The sequence below is a fragment of the Manacus vitellinus genome, unplaced genomic scaffold, assembly GCF_001715985.3.
Source record: "Manacus vitellinus isolate BGI_N305 unplaced genomic scaffold, ASM171598v3 scaffold_15_pilon, whole genome shotgun sequence".
In the NCBI taxonomy this organism is placed as follows: domain Eukaryota; kingdom Metazoa; phylum Chordata; class Aves; order Passeriformes; family Pipridae; genus Manacus; species Manacus vitellinus.
In genome coordinates this window covers 6,305,914-6,321,478 of record NW_021939122.1, presented here as the reverse complement: position 1 = coordinate 6,321,478, position 15,565 = coordinate 6,305,914, and the positions used below count along the sequence as shown (strand labels likewise).

Below are 15,565 nucleotides of genomic sequence, written 5' to 3'. Positions count from 1 at the left end.
ATATTGATGCTGGCCTGTATCAAGCAGAGTTTTTGGGTTTGTCTTCAATTTTCTGCTGTCCTTCTCTCTCCAAATTCCCTCTTCAGACCACCAGCTGAGAACCTAAATAAATTAATGCCTCCTTAAGCACTATCTTGTTTCAGAAAAATAAAATCCTTTTTGTATACAGTAGAGCCCAGGTGTCATTAAGCAAGTAGTAGATTTCACAGGAAAGTGGAAAACTGGCCACCAAGATGGTCCCCTAATTAACTTCACTTGTGCAAATCACTCAGCTCTTTGGCACCTCTCTGAATGTTGGAAAGTATGTGTGAGTAGAGCTCCTGTCTTCTCAGATATACATATAATGGAGGGGAGGGCCTGTGAAGGATCAGAAATTACTACCAAGATGGCTAATTCAGACTTTGACAGACAGATATGTCTCATATACCAAATATTTACAAAATACACTTTACAGAGATATTCAGGTTTAAATTATATAGGGTTGTACATTTCATCTGTCTTTGTGGAAAGTGAATTTGTAGTATAATTCACAGAAATGAAACCTAAATATAGTATATGCTTTCTGTGAAAGAAATGGATTTAAAACTACTCACTCCAAGGCCTGGATATTCTCAAAGATAAAAGAAAAATATATCTGTAATGTCGATCTTATTTTTTTTTGGCATGTTCAAAAGGTTAGATGGAAAGTTCCTTCGAGCTTAAAAAGATGGGACAATATCAGTGGATTTGTCTTTCCTTACTTCCCTCTCTCCCTTCTTATTCAGAGGACAGTAAATTTGTGGAAATAGACAAATCAAATTCTGCATATGCAGCTCAGCGTGAACACCTTGCTCTTATCCAGAGACTGTCTCGTTCAGAGAATGTGCTCTATGGAGCAAATCTGGAAAACCTTTCTGCTGGGATGATGAGCAAATCTTGTGATAACCTCAGTGTGGAAACCAACAACAGGATGAGAGACAAAAGCAATCTTGGCAGGTAGGTTTGCTTTTTCCTCTAAACATGTGTAAGAATACTCAGTCGTAGATTATATAATTGCAAACCTCTGTGCTAAACTATGAGGCAAACTTTTTTTTAAAAAGTTTTTATTGTGGTCACATCAAAAGTCTGGGGGCTCCATGGTGCCAGCAGTAGCACAAACACAGGCAGGAAACTAACAGACCAACAGATAAGAACTTGAAAAAGAATGACATTTAAATTTGTACCAGACTCAGGAACGAACCATTTACTGGGTTATGGGGAAGTATAAAAAAAAGGGAGAATAAATGTAAAATCTGTTTGTGTATCTTCTTGGAAATGGTAATATGTGAACTAAATGCACAGTGGAAGCTGTTTTTGATCAGGAATGGAGGAATCAACTTGATTCCTCCATGTCTAAAGGTGCAAATCATAGGGAACAGTACAAGAACTTCCCTCTCCTCATTTGTGTTGGTACACTCACCTGTGTAGGTGGTTACTATAGCTGCACCCAGTCTCAAGGCCTTTGATGAATTCTAGTGCCTTTTAGAATACTAGAAGTTAGAATAGAGCCAAGAAGAACATGAATTACCAGGAAAATTTTTAGACACAGTTTTGTCTAAACAAACAGCAGGGCTAAATGAATCATGCTGAGACTATGCTGTGTTTTCCTGATGCCTGCACTCAGCTCAGAGAAAAACACAGGGCAAAATCAGTCATATGAATGGTCTAATGGCAGCTGTTATTTGGAAGTAAATGCTGGCAAGGATAAATTACCTCTCCCCTACAATGAAATGCTTGCTGAAAAGATATAAACATGTGCCTTCCCAACTTGGCGCTGACAGACTGACAATGAAGGGTGCTAAATACCCTTGCTGATTTGTTATTTTAACATACCTTCCTGCAGGTCCTTATCAGGCCTATCCCAGTCAGAAATGCACATCAATTTGAATGAAAAGCAAAGGAGCTATGACTACCTCTCTATCCATTCAACTCAGAACACAATCAGTGGTAAGTATAATAATCATAAAGGGAGACATTATCCTCCCATATTTGCTGTTTCAATATCAGGATAACAAGATATATTCTACTTACAGATTAAAGAATAGCCTATTGTACTTCTAGTTCTGGGAATTAACCCAGAGTTTAGCAAGACAAACTGTTTTCTTCCCTTTAACTCCTGCTTTCTGTCTGGATCAGTGATAAGGGACTTCACAATAAAATTATTCTATAATGGTGCCTATTGCTCTACAGAGACGTAGTTCAGTACACCCAGAGACTCTTGCACAGGGCAGTGTCCCTCTGCTCAGAGGTTTGCAGAGGTTTGGTTGGTAGTTGAGATCTACAAATCAATATATAATGCATAAGACAGCATAGGCTCCAGGTGCTCCTCTCTTTTTGCATTTGTGTGGCACTAACTGGACTAAGGCCTGGATACCTAATTTTCTAGCAGAAGCTATATTGCATGCACACAGTGAGTAGATCTATGGAATATGAAGCTATGCTTAATTGGTTAGTCCATTTTAAAAATAGAACTGTACTTCAAAAACACTGTGGCAATTGCACAATTTTAAGTACTGGTAACAATACTGAAGTCACCATGCAATCAGTGTTGGTTGAATTGCATCTTCAGAGCCAAAAGTGCCCACAGACTAGAGTTTCCAAAGGAAGCCATAGAAGATTTTGTGTCCAAATCATGGCCAGGTTCAGTGGGCACTACATGCCTAACTCTTTAAAAATCCTAACCTTAATAAAAACATTGCAGAAAAATGCATAGTCTCACAGAAAGGAATATTATAGGAAGAGCTTACACAACTCTGTACATAGACTTTTCTGAAGAATGAAAACTTCTGAACACTTGTTTGAGCTTCCTTCCTGAATTATATTAATTCAGAAGTAGTGGCAATGTTGAAATCAAGGACAAAATATATTTTAATTTTTGGAACTCCAGTTTTGTAAAATATATGAATCTACTGTCTCCCTGCATTAATCTACATTTATTCTAGCTGTTTTGTTTCTGCAGCACCTGCATCACCAGCCATTCAAAAGGAAGTTTTTCTAAGTGGTCTAGAAAGAGAAATCATTTGTGTCAGCCTAAAACGTGACCCTAAGAATGGATTTGGTAAGTAAGGAACATATTCCTGGGACTAACAGATTCTGGTGCTAACACTGATACTTGCTGAGTTAAGCTGGGCAAGACCGTAAACTTGTTCTCTCCATTTATACTTCTTATAGAAGACTACCAGCCTTTGTAAAGGATTTAGAATTTCCAAGACTGAAAAGGACTAAGCACATAACTCAAGACCACTATGTTTTAAGAGGAGTAACTAAGGCCACAGAGATCAAGGGGACCAAGTGCAAAGAGTAGAATGAAAGGAACATGGTTTTAGTTTTGTATCTGAAATACATGTGTACTGATTTTATTTATCTTAAGCCTCACAGGTTTTACATGTGAGGGTGCAAAATATGTACACAAACTCAACGTGAATGTTTGTCAACTTTTGGATGATTATTTGGATAATAACCATCTAGTTATCTAATACTGTAATAACACTGTATCCTGTTCCTGTGGATGAATTCAGAGGACCATCCGGTTTCACAGCTGACCATTAATACAACTAAAAATCAAATTTCTAGATGGTGCAGGTCTGTGGGTAATTTCCTAATCCCAAACCCAACTCTTATAGCAGTGAGAAGAATATATTCTGCAATAGGCAGAGCTAGGATAGTGAAATTGAACTACTTGACAAAGTTTACATGGCCCACCTTAGATTTCCTGGTTGCATGATGTAGAATAATGTTAAAAATTATCTGAAAAGCTTTTATACCATTTTGCTCCTGCAGGTGTTAAACACTGCAGGTCCACCTAATTCATGACTCTTACAAGAATGTAGTTGGGGGTCTTTAAAAGTAGAAAACCAGGAAAGCATTCTTACTGAGACATTATATTTAAATAGCGACCAAAGTCACCAGCACACTTTAATTATAATGTAAGTTTAAAGCTCTCCCAAATCAAGACCTTGATGCCATGTAAATCAGAGCTCCCTATTCCTCAGACCATGTATAAACTTACACCATTGGAGTAAGAGCCTTTTGTGCTCCTAAGGTTCATCTTTTCTAATACTGCCAGTGTCTCTGCATTTTCATGCTATCTCATTTTTGCAGGTTTTGTAATTATTGGAGGAGAAAATGTAGGAAAATTAGACCTTGGTATCTTTATCGCTTCAATTATCCCTGGTGGACCTGCAGACAAAGCTGGAAATATCAAACCAGGTCATTATCCTTAGTTTTTAATTAGAATTAAAATACTTGCATAGTTTAAAGTTAGCTACTCTGGATTTATTTCCTCATTTAGATGTACTTTGTCTTGGTTTTATCTTTTTTTTTTTTCAAGGCGGACGACTCATCTCTGTGAATAATATTAGCCTTGAGGGTGTTTCATTTAATACTGCAGTTAAAATCATACAGAACTCTCCTGACGAAGTGGAGCTCATCATCTCTCAACCTAAAGGTATAAAGGCAAATGCCTTTGCTATCTATGGAACACTAATAGTTAACTCAGGACACTCAGATTTATTAGGCACTGGGATGTAGTGGTAGGTTCTTGCTACTCAGTGCCAGTTATAATAACCATGCAAGCAGTGAAAATAGTCAACTTCTAGCAGGTATCATGTGATCTCTGTTCTATGTCAGTGTGAAAAAATCTATTATGGGCTGCATTGCTGAACACTAAGGGAATTTTGGCATTTCTTTATCTGATGGAGAGTCATAGTCCTCTGCAGTGATGAAGCAAACACATTTCTCCACACTTATAATAGCAGTGCTCCATTGTACGGTGACTAACTCATTTTATGGATCAGATCTCACAATCAGTTGAAATAGGAAGTTACTTTGTCCTCCTGTTCTGGGGTATAGCAATATTTGCCTTCGAATTTACTTACATTCAGCAATGTTTTATTTTGGTATGGCTTTACAGACTTGTATGAAGAAGGATTAAATGAAGAAAAGATTCTATCAAGAGGAAACAGCACTAGTGGATCTGAGATCTCTTGTGTAGACAGTGGGAGAAAAAAGATTCAGGATTGTCATACGGCTCTCCCCAAAGAACAAGACATAAACATAGATGAACTTGAAAAGCCTCTTTCCTGGAGTATAGCACCAAAATTGGGCTCTAGGACTCCAGCTCCTTCAGCTGATAGCCTGGATGCAGAGGTAACTGAGATTTTGATGCTGCTCAGTAATGTTACACCCAGCATATAACATATAACAACACAGCAGCTATTAAGAATGGAAGGTAACTGAGAAATTAAAAACATGTGAAAAGGAGAATGAAAACCTTGGAATAAATTACACTGGAAATGTCAAAATCATAGACACGTCTGAAATATGTGAATGGGGAAACTGTTCTACAAAATGTTATTAAAAATTTTCCTTCCTTTTTCAGTGGAGGCACAAAGTTTTGATTATTTTCTCAAACTCTCTTTTAAGTTTTCAACCAGTCACAGAACAACAACATTTTGTGTCTAATTTCCTACTATTAGACATCCTCCCTATATATACTCAGCTTATGTACATTTAGACAGATTGTATTTTGAGTACCATTAGCATAAGCTTCAAATAATATCAGAGATAGAAATTGTATCATTCTAGGTTTGCAGTGACAGCAGGATCAAATCCTTTATATCTTCTGCAAATGCTCTCTTCATTCCCCCCCCCACAGCTTTTTTCTTTTTAAACTGAGATACTGTAATGTCATTAGTGTTTATATTTTTGAGACAGGTAGCTGATTCTGCCCACTTACCATCTCCATCAGAAACGAACTCAAAGGAAATCTACACGGTGGAGCTTCTTAAAGAAGATGGGACTTTTGGAATCAGTGTGACTGCAAGTGTTACTGTTAATCTTTCATTTTGTCTGTCAAACTGTTTCATGATCAAGAACAAAGGCTCTGCTCATTCCCTGGTTCTTACCTGCACAATCTGTGAAAGAAGTGTCCTGGCATAAAGCACATGGCAGTACAAACCCTTTTCATCCTTTCTCAATTTAAGAACAAGATCTACTACTGAAAGTGGAATTTGGTCAGGGAGGGATATAGCCAGAGACTCTAGAAAACATGACACAAAGAATTCTCCAAGTCAGGATGGGTTTTGTGGCTCCTCTGCAGCTCCTGTAACTTCAAGCCTGTGTCCATAAGCAGATTACATGGGACCATGGCAGAGCTCAAGCAGTGGCCACAGGCACTATTTAATTGTTGAGAGCCCCTGACATGGCTCTGGCCTGTGCCTCAACAAGCAGTATAATGGAAGTCATCCCATGCTGGGGAGCTGAAAGTTTTGCTATGTAGATTCAAGATAAACTGTGAATCTCACTCTGAAGGTCAGAGAAAGGGCCCTAGACAACTTTATTTTGTAATATAAGGAAAAGCAGTTCTCTGTGTATTTAGAGGACTGGGGAAGGCAGCAGTGAAAACTGTCTGCCACATTTGAATAATAATTAGTTGTCCTGCCTATCAAAGTTGAATTTACCCCTCCAGGCTGAGATGTCTTCACAGTCTTTGCTGAAATTGAGTAGGAAGCAACAGCCACTCCATTGCCTGCAGAAGAAATTAAGGGCTGTTTCTTCATCTGAATTTGGCCAGAGGATATAGATGGACAGAACATAATTCTTAGGCTAATCTGGAATTTTTCTGAGCTGCAAAAGTTGAGGTCCATGCTTTATATATTGTCAGAAAGGTTAATAATTGCAGAATGGATATTGCATAGCTTAGAAGCTGGGCAGGAGACTAACTGAAAGATGCAACCTCATCTTTATGTGAGCACAGGGAAAAATTTATGAACATTTACTTAATGTTTTTATATAGCCACACAGAAATGCATCGCATTTTCCTGAGAAAATAAAACAAGATTACTGTCTATGGAAGTATGTTACAACTAGATGGGGGTTTGGAGTAACATCCTCTTTCCCCTTTTTCCTATATTAAAAAAAAAAAAAGTAATTGCTGAAACAGTCGCTTTGCAATGCATGTATAAGTTGCTTTGATTTTTATCACAGGAAGAACATATGAAGACTCCACTCTAATCTGTGGGCATATGTTTTGCAGGGTGGAATTAACACTAGTGTGCGTCATGGTGGGATATACGTGAAGTCAATTATTCCCAGGGGACCAGCAGATAAAGACGGACAAATAAAGATAGGTAACATGTCTGGCAATAAAACTTTGGGCTGCAGAACTCAGTGTTAGTGCGGACAATGAAACACATTTGGGATTAGAGATTTTACAATTGTGAAATGTAATATGCACTCCATCATTCCTCAGCCTGTCCCTGTACTACATATAGATATCCCACTGAAAAAATCAGAAGCCTCACACCAACACTGTAGAGTTACTCTCCGTAGGTGCCATCAGACTACTGACTCTGACATCTACTTTCCGTGTTACTGGTATAACCAGACGCTATCACTGCATTTACTTAGAGAATACCCTGGTATGTTTTATGAGCTAGTTATAGAATGCTGTACAACAAGCAGTATTGCTTTCCTATGAATTGATATTAATTTGACACATGTAAGCATGAAGTCCTACTGTAACATGGGTAGCCTCAAGGTTTATACCCTCTGAACCTGAACATCAAAACAACTTGACCCTTTTTTTTTCCTTTTGCCTCAGGTGATCGTCTGCTGGAAGTAGATGGCATCAGCCTCTGTGGCGTCACCCACAAACAGGCTGTGGAACACCTGAAGAAATCTGGCCAGGTTTGTACAACAGCAGAGCTCAATAAGATACACAGTAGACTAAACTGGACTTAGTATGAAGCACAGTAGCAAAGGAAATCCACCCCCCACCCCCAATCCATTCCCCCTCCAACCCCATTCTCCTGAAAAGTAGAAAGACTTAGGGCTCACTGTGTACTGTGTAACTGGAACCTGTTCATCATTGTCTTAGATTGCCAAGCTGGTTCTAGAAAGGGGAAACTACCAACTGACAGAGCCAGGTGTGACTGCTAATGACAGAAAGGAGGACCAATGTGCAGTTGTTTCTGTGGCAACATCCTTCACAGATGGTACCAAGGACTACTGCTTTTTGACAGATGGTAAGCCATAAAAAAGGAACTCAGGGTGACTTCCTACAGTGTACAAGAAAGGAATGAATGAAAACAATTCTGTGAATTTTCTGTGAGTTGGAAGGTAAACTGTATGCTGAATAAAATGATTTCTGATGTACTTAGAGTTACAATTGCTAAATGTAGCTGAACTTATCCTAGATATAAATACTGTATCTCAGACTTGGTGAGATGAGGCTGGCAAGGGCCTGTACTCTATGACACTCTCAGGCAGGAAGCAGCTGTGTCAATGTGTTCAGGCTGTTACCCAGAGAGAGCATCACCAGCACAACTGCTCATGCTGTGACAGTGATGAAGCTGGGGTGAACTGCTGCCCCAGGGCAGGACTGGAGACTGTCATCATTTAATTTCTTAAAAACAGAAGATTCAGAGATCACTTTCATAGAATTTAGCCAACAAATAAACACCAGATTTTTTACTGAAGATTGTCTCATAAACACTAAGTTTGAACCATACCTTTCCACTGGGAAGTTACTCCTCTACGTTGTTCCTAGGAGTATGGAATTCAGCTACAAGCATGGAATTTGGGAATGGCCTGATCTCTCATTCTCAACTGAAAGAGCAGTAGTTCCAGCTTATGCTGGTTAGTGCTGGAAATAAACTAACCTTGGGCAGCTACAGAATAGTAAAATTTATGCAACATTTACAGGAGAATGTCAGAAGAGGATAGCATGTGAACTCTTTATGTTGGTACAAAAGGCTTCTGCTTTTGTACCAGATTGCAAACAAAAGGTGGAATAGATTCCAGTTCTCCCTATTCTGCTAGAGAGATTTCAAGAACTTATGTAAGATAAAGGAACACCAAACCCTTCTTTTGCCACTACTAGGAGTAGACCTACCTCTGCAGCACAGAGGGAAAATGTCTGTTGAGAGTATAGTACATCAGCTCCTTAGGGGGTACATATGTCATGGTTCCCACTTCTTTTCCAATCTCTGCTTTGAACAGATAATACATTTGAAGTGAGATTAACAAAGAATTCTGGAGGCCTTGGATTCAGTGTTCTGCAAATGGAAGAAGATTCTTGCGAACACCTTGGAGGAGCTATTGTAAGGATCAAAAGACTGTTTCCAGGGCAGCCAGCTGAAGAGAATGGAGAAATTGAAGTTGGAGACATCATTTTAGCTGTGAATGGGAAACCTCTTCGAGGGCTTTTATATCAGGTACCAGGCAGTACTATTACTGAGGCTCTGGATGGATAACAGGTTAATAAAGACAATGAGATAAAACTGTATTTAAACTTCATTGTCACCAGGGGGTGGCAGAATTTGCATATAATCTGATTTCTTTGTAGGATTCTTCTCTAGAACCCTTATGGAGAATTTTCTTCTAAAAAATTCTTAGAGAGAATTTCTTCTGCTATTTAATTCATAACGTTCTACCACTAATGCATGAATTCTATTGTTAGATGCACACCAGTTGTTAATTAGTTGGAATCTTTGTTGCTGCTACGCATGATTGGAGCATTTTCCCCTTGTGGATCATTTGTGCTTTGTAATGTCATGCAGATTCAAATGTCCCAGATTCAAATTTCCACCAGGTGAGGCAAATCCAGTGTAACTTTTTTACCTGGAATGAAAAATTCCACACTTACATGAAGAAATTAAATGGTAAAAGTAGGCTACATATGGATTTATTTTTTTTCATCATAATATGGCAGTTTGGGGAGCTGTGCTGATGTAATTGACCGAAGATGTGTCGCTGCCACATGTGGTTTGAATGAATTTGTCAGAAAATTCTGTTTTTCTTCAAGAAAGAAAATTAATTAATTTAAACCTATGTATCTGTTGGTGGAACAGAGGTTTGTAAACAAAACTAACTTTACTTGATAACCAATTAACTAGATACATGTTCCCATATAAAATATAACAATATATGACAATCCTTCAGTAGAAAATTTTGGCCCTCAGAAACTGCTGAGAGGCACAAACACCAGGAATTTGGCATTCACAATAAAAAATGTCTTCCTCTCAGTTGGTAAAATGATGTGTACTATTGACTGTGTTCCATCAGAAATATTATTCCTTTCTGCTTAGGATGTCCTGCACTTGTTGAGAGGAGCTCCTCGAGAAGTCACACTGCTACTCTGCAGACCACCAAAAGGTGTTCTTCCAGAAATAGAGCAGTTTGCCCTGGTAAGGCAAAGCTTCTGACAGAAACTTCTGTAAACCTGGAAAGGCACTACTATCCAATTTTGAATAAGGCAACCTTCCCTTTTCTCCAAGGCCCTCTATTCCATTTCTTTCCCTTCCTGGCTTCAACTCAACCTCTAGAGTTCAATTGATATTTCCTTAGCAAACAAAATAATACAAATCTGGCAGATGTGAAACATATTTATCCCAGTCCAACAACTTTTGAGTTGCAGTACTGTCATTGGAATGAAACAGCACATACCCAAGCAGGTCTTCTAGTGGTGGTTCTAAAAATGTTCTATTAGATCCTCAGCCAGAAGCTATTGTAACTCACAGGCTTGGAGTAGCTATATTACTCTCAAAAGTGAGAGGAAACTAAAGAGCTTTCCCTATCCAGACTATCTCTTAATGAAGTTAAATAAATGAAATAATGGTTTCAGCAGGTTATCCAGCTTCCTACTGAGAGTTAACAGTCTGCAGGGGGAAGAACAAAAAACAAACAAAAAACCCCCAAACAGTAGAGACTGCAGAGCTAAAACAGTGCCATTGGATGTGCTAGCATTATTATTCCTGCTTCTTGAACACAACTCATAGACACATACACAAGTACTTTTAAAATGAACATGCATTTGCATTACTCATGCTCCATGCAGAATGGCCTGTTTATGGTTCCTGTCCCACTAGGATTTATAGCAGTCCATGGACAGACAGAAATGACTGTCAGAACCATCTCCAGATAACAAACTGTCTCCTGTTGCTCCCCTGCAACATGTCCTTGGCTGATTTCTATGGTCAGTTGCAGAAGGGTCAAGTCTGGAAGCTACTTCTACAGATTGAAGAGCACATAGACAGAGCATTGAGGAATGAGATGAACAGAAATAAATAAATAAAAAAAAGGAACCTCTAGAAAATAATTCATTGTGAACTCATGCAGTAGTTCCACCTGGCACTTCTGAAGAAGGTGAAAGATAAGCATAAAGACAAAAGAGTTCTTTAGTGAGAGAGTACCTCCCTTACACTTTTCTCTCCCTTCCAGCTACCATTTGATATTTTCCGATTCAGAAGCTTATTAATGTTGCCTTTTCAAAATATTTTGCTCTTAAAGGGAAAATGATAGGATATTAAAAAGGAGTTACACTAAACTTTCTGTTACTTTGATAGACTCCAGCACCATCTCCAGTCAAGGAGTTTGTGGCAGAAATGCCAGGTGGAAACAGTATGGATCAATCTACCAGTGATGGAGGTAGTACCTCTCCAGACCTGGAAGACTGCCTGGATTCTCCAGTGGCAGAAGATTTCAGTGAGCCTCCTGAAGATGACAGCTCAGCTTATGAAGAGCAGGAAGCTGAGTTTCAAGGGAAGACCATAGAGAAGCTCACGACTTCCAGGGAGATCTTCTATAAGCATCTTTGGAAGTTTCATCAAGAAGCTTCCAGTTCTGAAGTATTACACTCCCTAGAGGAAGAAATGAAGCAGAACTGCTACTCACCATGTGAATTTGGACAGGTCAAAAGGTAGGAAATACCAAAATCTGCTCTGCAATATTTCCTTCGACTCTTAGAATTCTGAAAATGAATTGCTGAGGTTTAAGTACAGGGGCCTCTGCTTCTAATCACTACTGATTACTGAAGATTTTGTTTTACCATCTTATTCTGACTCTCCTAATCTGCTTTCCCTATTTACTGTCATTTTCTTAGAATTTTGCATAAGTATGCATTGCAAGACTGTTGTTACAAGTGCTACACTACTGTAATCATTTATGTTGTTCAGCTGAATCTGGTTGCCATTTGAAATTAGTGGAAAGACTCTTGACTTAAATAGGAAGCAAATACTTTCTTATTTATTATATAATTTTTTTATTTCAACCTTTTTCAGAATTGACTTAACCATGAAATTTTTTTCTTATTGTGTGATCTTTTAATTTAAAATTTTTTTCATAGGAATTAAAAAAAAAAATCAGAAGACAAACTGTGATCAAGGAGAAAAAAAAAGGTTATTTTCTGTTTTCTGATCTTCACAAGCCAATAGCAGCCCTGAGACAGAGGAATTATACAATAAAATACAGTGCAAATGGATTCAGTCTCCTTTTACACTCTTTTGGATCTATCAGACACTGGTAAACAGAAGACAATCCATTTAATTTTCATCATCTTTCCCAGTGCACAAGAATATAAATTATCAGAACAGAAAAGACTGGTGCAAAGACAAATTAAAGGTCTTCTACTGGCCTTTAACTTACAACTTTAGTAATTTTATTGAAAACTAATTTCTATTTTTCCACACAGTCTCTTGAAATCTTTTTGTTACTTTTAACACTCATCAAGCACAGAATCAGACAGATATTCCGGTGTCTAGGAAGTTATTGCACTAGGTGACTGAAAGTCAGGTGGGGCCATAATGGCACTTCATAATTTTAGCTTCTCTTTGTTGAAAGGACAAGCTTCACTTGATTAATGAATGAAGCTCCTGCTTACAAATCTGCTTCTCTACTGCTGAGAGCAAAACCAGCAGAAATACGTCTGTAGCAAACATATTTGCTAAGAAATACAGATTCATCAAAACTACATTTATTGTGGGAAAATATCAATTCCAAGAAAAGTTTTGGATTATTTCCAAGAAGGAAGTTCTGAAGTAAATGTTTTTGTTTGATAGATTTTCATTATTATTTAGTTTCAGCTTTTGCATTTTCAAAAGGCAGCCAGAGCAGTTTAAGATGGTATACATTTTAAACAATATTTTAAACATCATCTCAGTCTAAATGATCCTTCCAGCTAAAAACACACAACTCCCCCAGAAGGAAATAGGCTTTAATAAAGGAATTCCTTTTGATTAATGAAGAAATTTCTTCAGATTGCTCAAAACATTTCATGCAAGTGTATAAATCTTCTGATATGAATTTTAGAAGTTCCCTGCTCAGAGTTTCACATGGAAAATTCCTTTCACTCTTTGTCACCATCAATAAGAAAAAACTTCAGCCCATAGCTTCCTCTGTGAAGTCCTGTGTAGGGGTCACAGGACTCCAAAAGAAATTCAAGCATCTCAGCGGAGCCCATGTGTGGGCCTGCAGAACCAAGACTCGTGTTATTTCCTGTGATGATATAGAACTGTGGTAGAAGCTGTGCTATGATTATGCCACTCGCTGCTGGCTTGTTGCCTTGAGCTTGTGTAGCTCTGCCAAACACCTTTCACACCCTCTGAAGGTCAGTCAGCACTTCACTAGCACTTCACTATGACATCCACTTGGACCAACGTCCGTTGAACACACTCTTTTCTTTCCTCTCTCCAAAAGAAAGGAGCAGACTGTATTTGTGGCTATCCATAAACATTTCTTTTAATTATCACACTTTTCTTCCACACTATTCTAAGTATCTTGTCCAGCTATTAAAGTAGAAACTGTCAACCTCATTCTCATCTTCCCTGTGCTACTGGAGATGTCCAGCTTCTCATTTCCTCCCTGCACAGACACATGCTACCAGACTAGATCGCTTCCCTCACTGAGGGCATACAGCACCAGCCCATTCGTTTTCTTTACTTCCATCAGTATTTCAAAAATACCATGGAAGGCTCCTAACTACATCCAACCAAAGTGCATGTTTTGCTACTCTGTTTTACAGTTTCCTTCTGACTATAGACAACTTTTGAATCAAAAGCTTAACAATGGGGATCTTCTGTGATTTCATACAAGAAACGCAATTAGTTTTTCTTTTAGTTGTCTGTGTTTGCTTGGGAGATGGTAACTCATTTTTATGAAAGAACAAAAGATCCTGGGTGACTTATATAAGAAATGACACGGCATTAATAAAAGCTATGCCATTTTAAGTGTTTTTAAGATGAATGAGGTTTAGCAATATTTCAATAAGGATAGATATGAAGAAAACCTACTTCGAAAAAAATGGTATTTCAAGCATTTTTATGAGCTTTAATGATTAATTTAATGGGAGACAATGTCATAGCACTTTATTAGGGTTCATTTATGACAACAGCCAAAACGATATTAAACACAACATATATGATTACAGTCTGGGCTGGAACATCAAAAGTGCTGAATACTTTGTCTGCAATATAGTAGAATTAAATCAATAATAATTTTAGTTCTAGTAGTTGAATAAATCCATTGATTTCTGTAGGACAACTTTTATGCTTCAAGGCTTACAGAAAGAAGTTAGGACTTACATTTTTCATGGAGAGATGGGAATCATTTCATATTTCATGTTTCTCGTCTTTGCTCAGATACCAAGAAAGACCAGTAGAAACCAGAAATGTGGTTATCATTCCTTTTTCAAGAAAAATGAAAATATAAAAATTGTAGTAGTATTGTAATGTGCATACCACCTACCAGAAAAGTTAATTTGTTTATGGAAGATGAAATAATAAGTAATTTGGGCATTGTCTGATTCTTTTTTTCAAGAAACAACACAAGTATGAACTAATGCCTCAAAAAAAAAAGAGTGTAATATTTTGCAAAGGCAGTTTTTGTATTATGAAAGCTTTTTAATCTTTCAAGTAGCTTAGCAAAATATTGATTTTTTCCCCATTTTATACTAACATTGAAGAATTCAGACAGCAATTCAATATCATAACTACTACTTCAGTTAAAGTGAAAATAAGGTCATGCATAAGCAGTAGACTTTTCAGTGGCCATTTAATAAAGCATATGGAGGAAAACCCCAGTACTGCAATCTTTTTATTTTCCAGCCGCGTATTTAATAAGAATCATGATGACCTATCGAACACAAAATGTATGCCTGAAACTCTCTCTCTAACCCCTATTGATGAAGAGTATCTCACTGTCAGCTCAATGCCTGTGGCTCCACTTTCACGAGGAGGAAGCTTTGAGACTCTCTCTGCAACCACTGCGACCCCACAAGCACGTGTTTGTGGTCCCTTATCATCATCCCCACCTGCCAGAGAGACACATGACAGTGACAATGAATGGGAAGACTTGGAGGAACCAGAGGAAGAGAAGGAAGAAAATGAAGATTGCACTCAGGTTTGTGATAGGCACCAAATCATTAACCAGTAGAATACAAGGGAAAAGAAACAACTTTAAGAGTGTTACATTCTTAAACATTACTTTTAACTTATTTTCTATGCTATTTCTACATGAATTTTTTTTTCTTTCCTGAATATCCACAATCTTCAAGTAAAGCAGACCTTCCACTAAGTCTATCTCTCCAGAATTCTTAACTATTTGCCTTAAGGCCATTTCCTTGGTCTTTACATCTTACTATTTCTCCAACTTTCCAGCATTTTGCAGTATTATTCTCAGTGTACAAGGGCTTCAAAGTCCTCTAGTAGCCTCTAAAATTAATTGGAGTCAGCTACTTGGGTTTTTTCTGTCATCTTTAAAGCCCATGTGG

At 37.9% G+C, this 15,565-nt stretch overlaps 1 protein-coding gene across 1 annotated transcript in view; it reads left to right on the top strand.

Annotated features, from left to right (window-relative positions):
* Positions 1-15,228, top strand: part of FRMPD2 (FERM and PDZ domain containing 2) — a 53,972-nt gene extending 38,744 nt beyond the window's left edge. The window contains exons 16-29 of the mRNA XM_029958551.1: positions 765-975; positions 1,862-1,965; positions 2,978-3,076; positions 4,120-4,227; positions 4,349-4,465; positions 4,931-5,166; positions 5,734-5,838; positions 7,055-7,148; positions 7,622-7,707; positions 7,898-8,045; positions 9,022-9,236; positions 10,110-10,208; positions 11,367-11,719; positions 14,901-15,228. Of these exons, the coding sequence (XP_029814411.1) occupies positions 765-975; positions 1,862-1,965; positions 2,978-3,076; positions 4,120-4,227; positions 4,349-4,465; positions 4,931-5,166; positions 5,734-5,838; positions 7,055-7,148; positions 7,622-7,707; positions 7,898-8,045; positions 9,022-9,236; positions 10,110-10,208; positions 11,367-11,719; positions 14,901-15,228 (2,303 nt within the window). The remainder of the gene's footprint in view (positions 1-764; positions 976-1,861; positions 1,966-2,977; positions 3,077-4,119; positions 4,228-4,348; positions 4,466-4,930; positions 5,167-5,733; positions 5,839-7,054; positions 7,149-7,621; positions 7,708-7,897; positions 8,046-9,021; positions 9,237-10,109; positions 10,209-11,366; positions 11,720-14,900) is intronic.
* Positions 15,229-15,565: the final 337 nt, after the last annotated feature.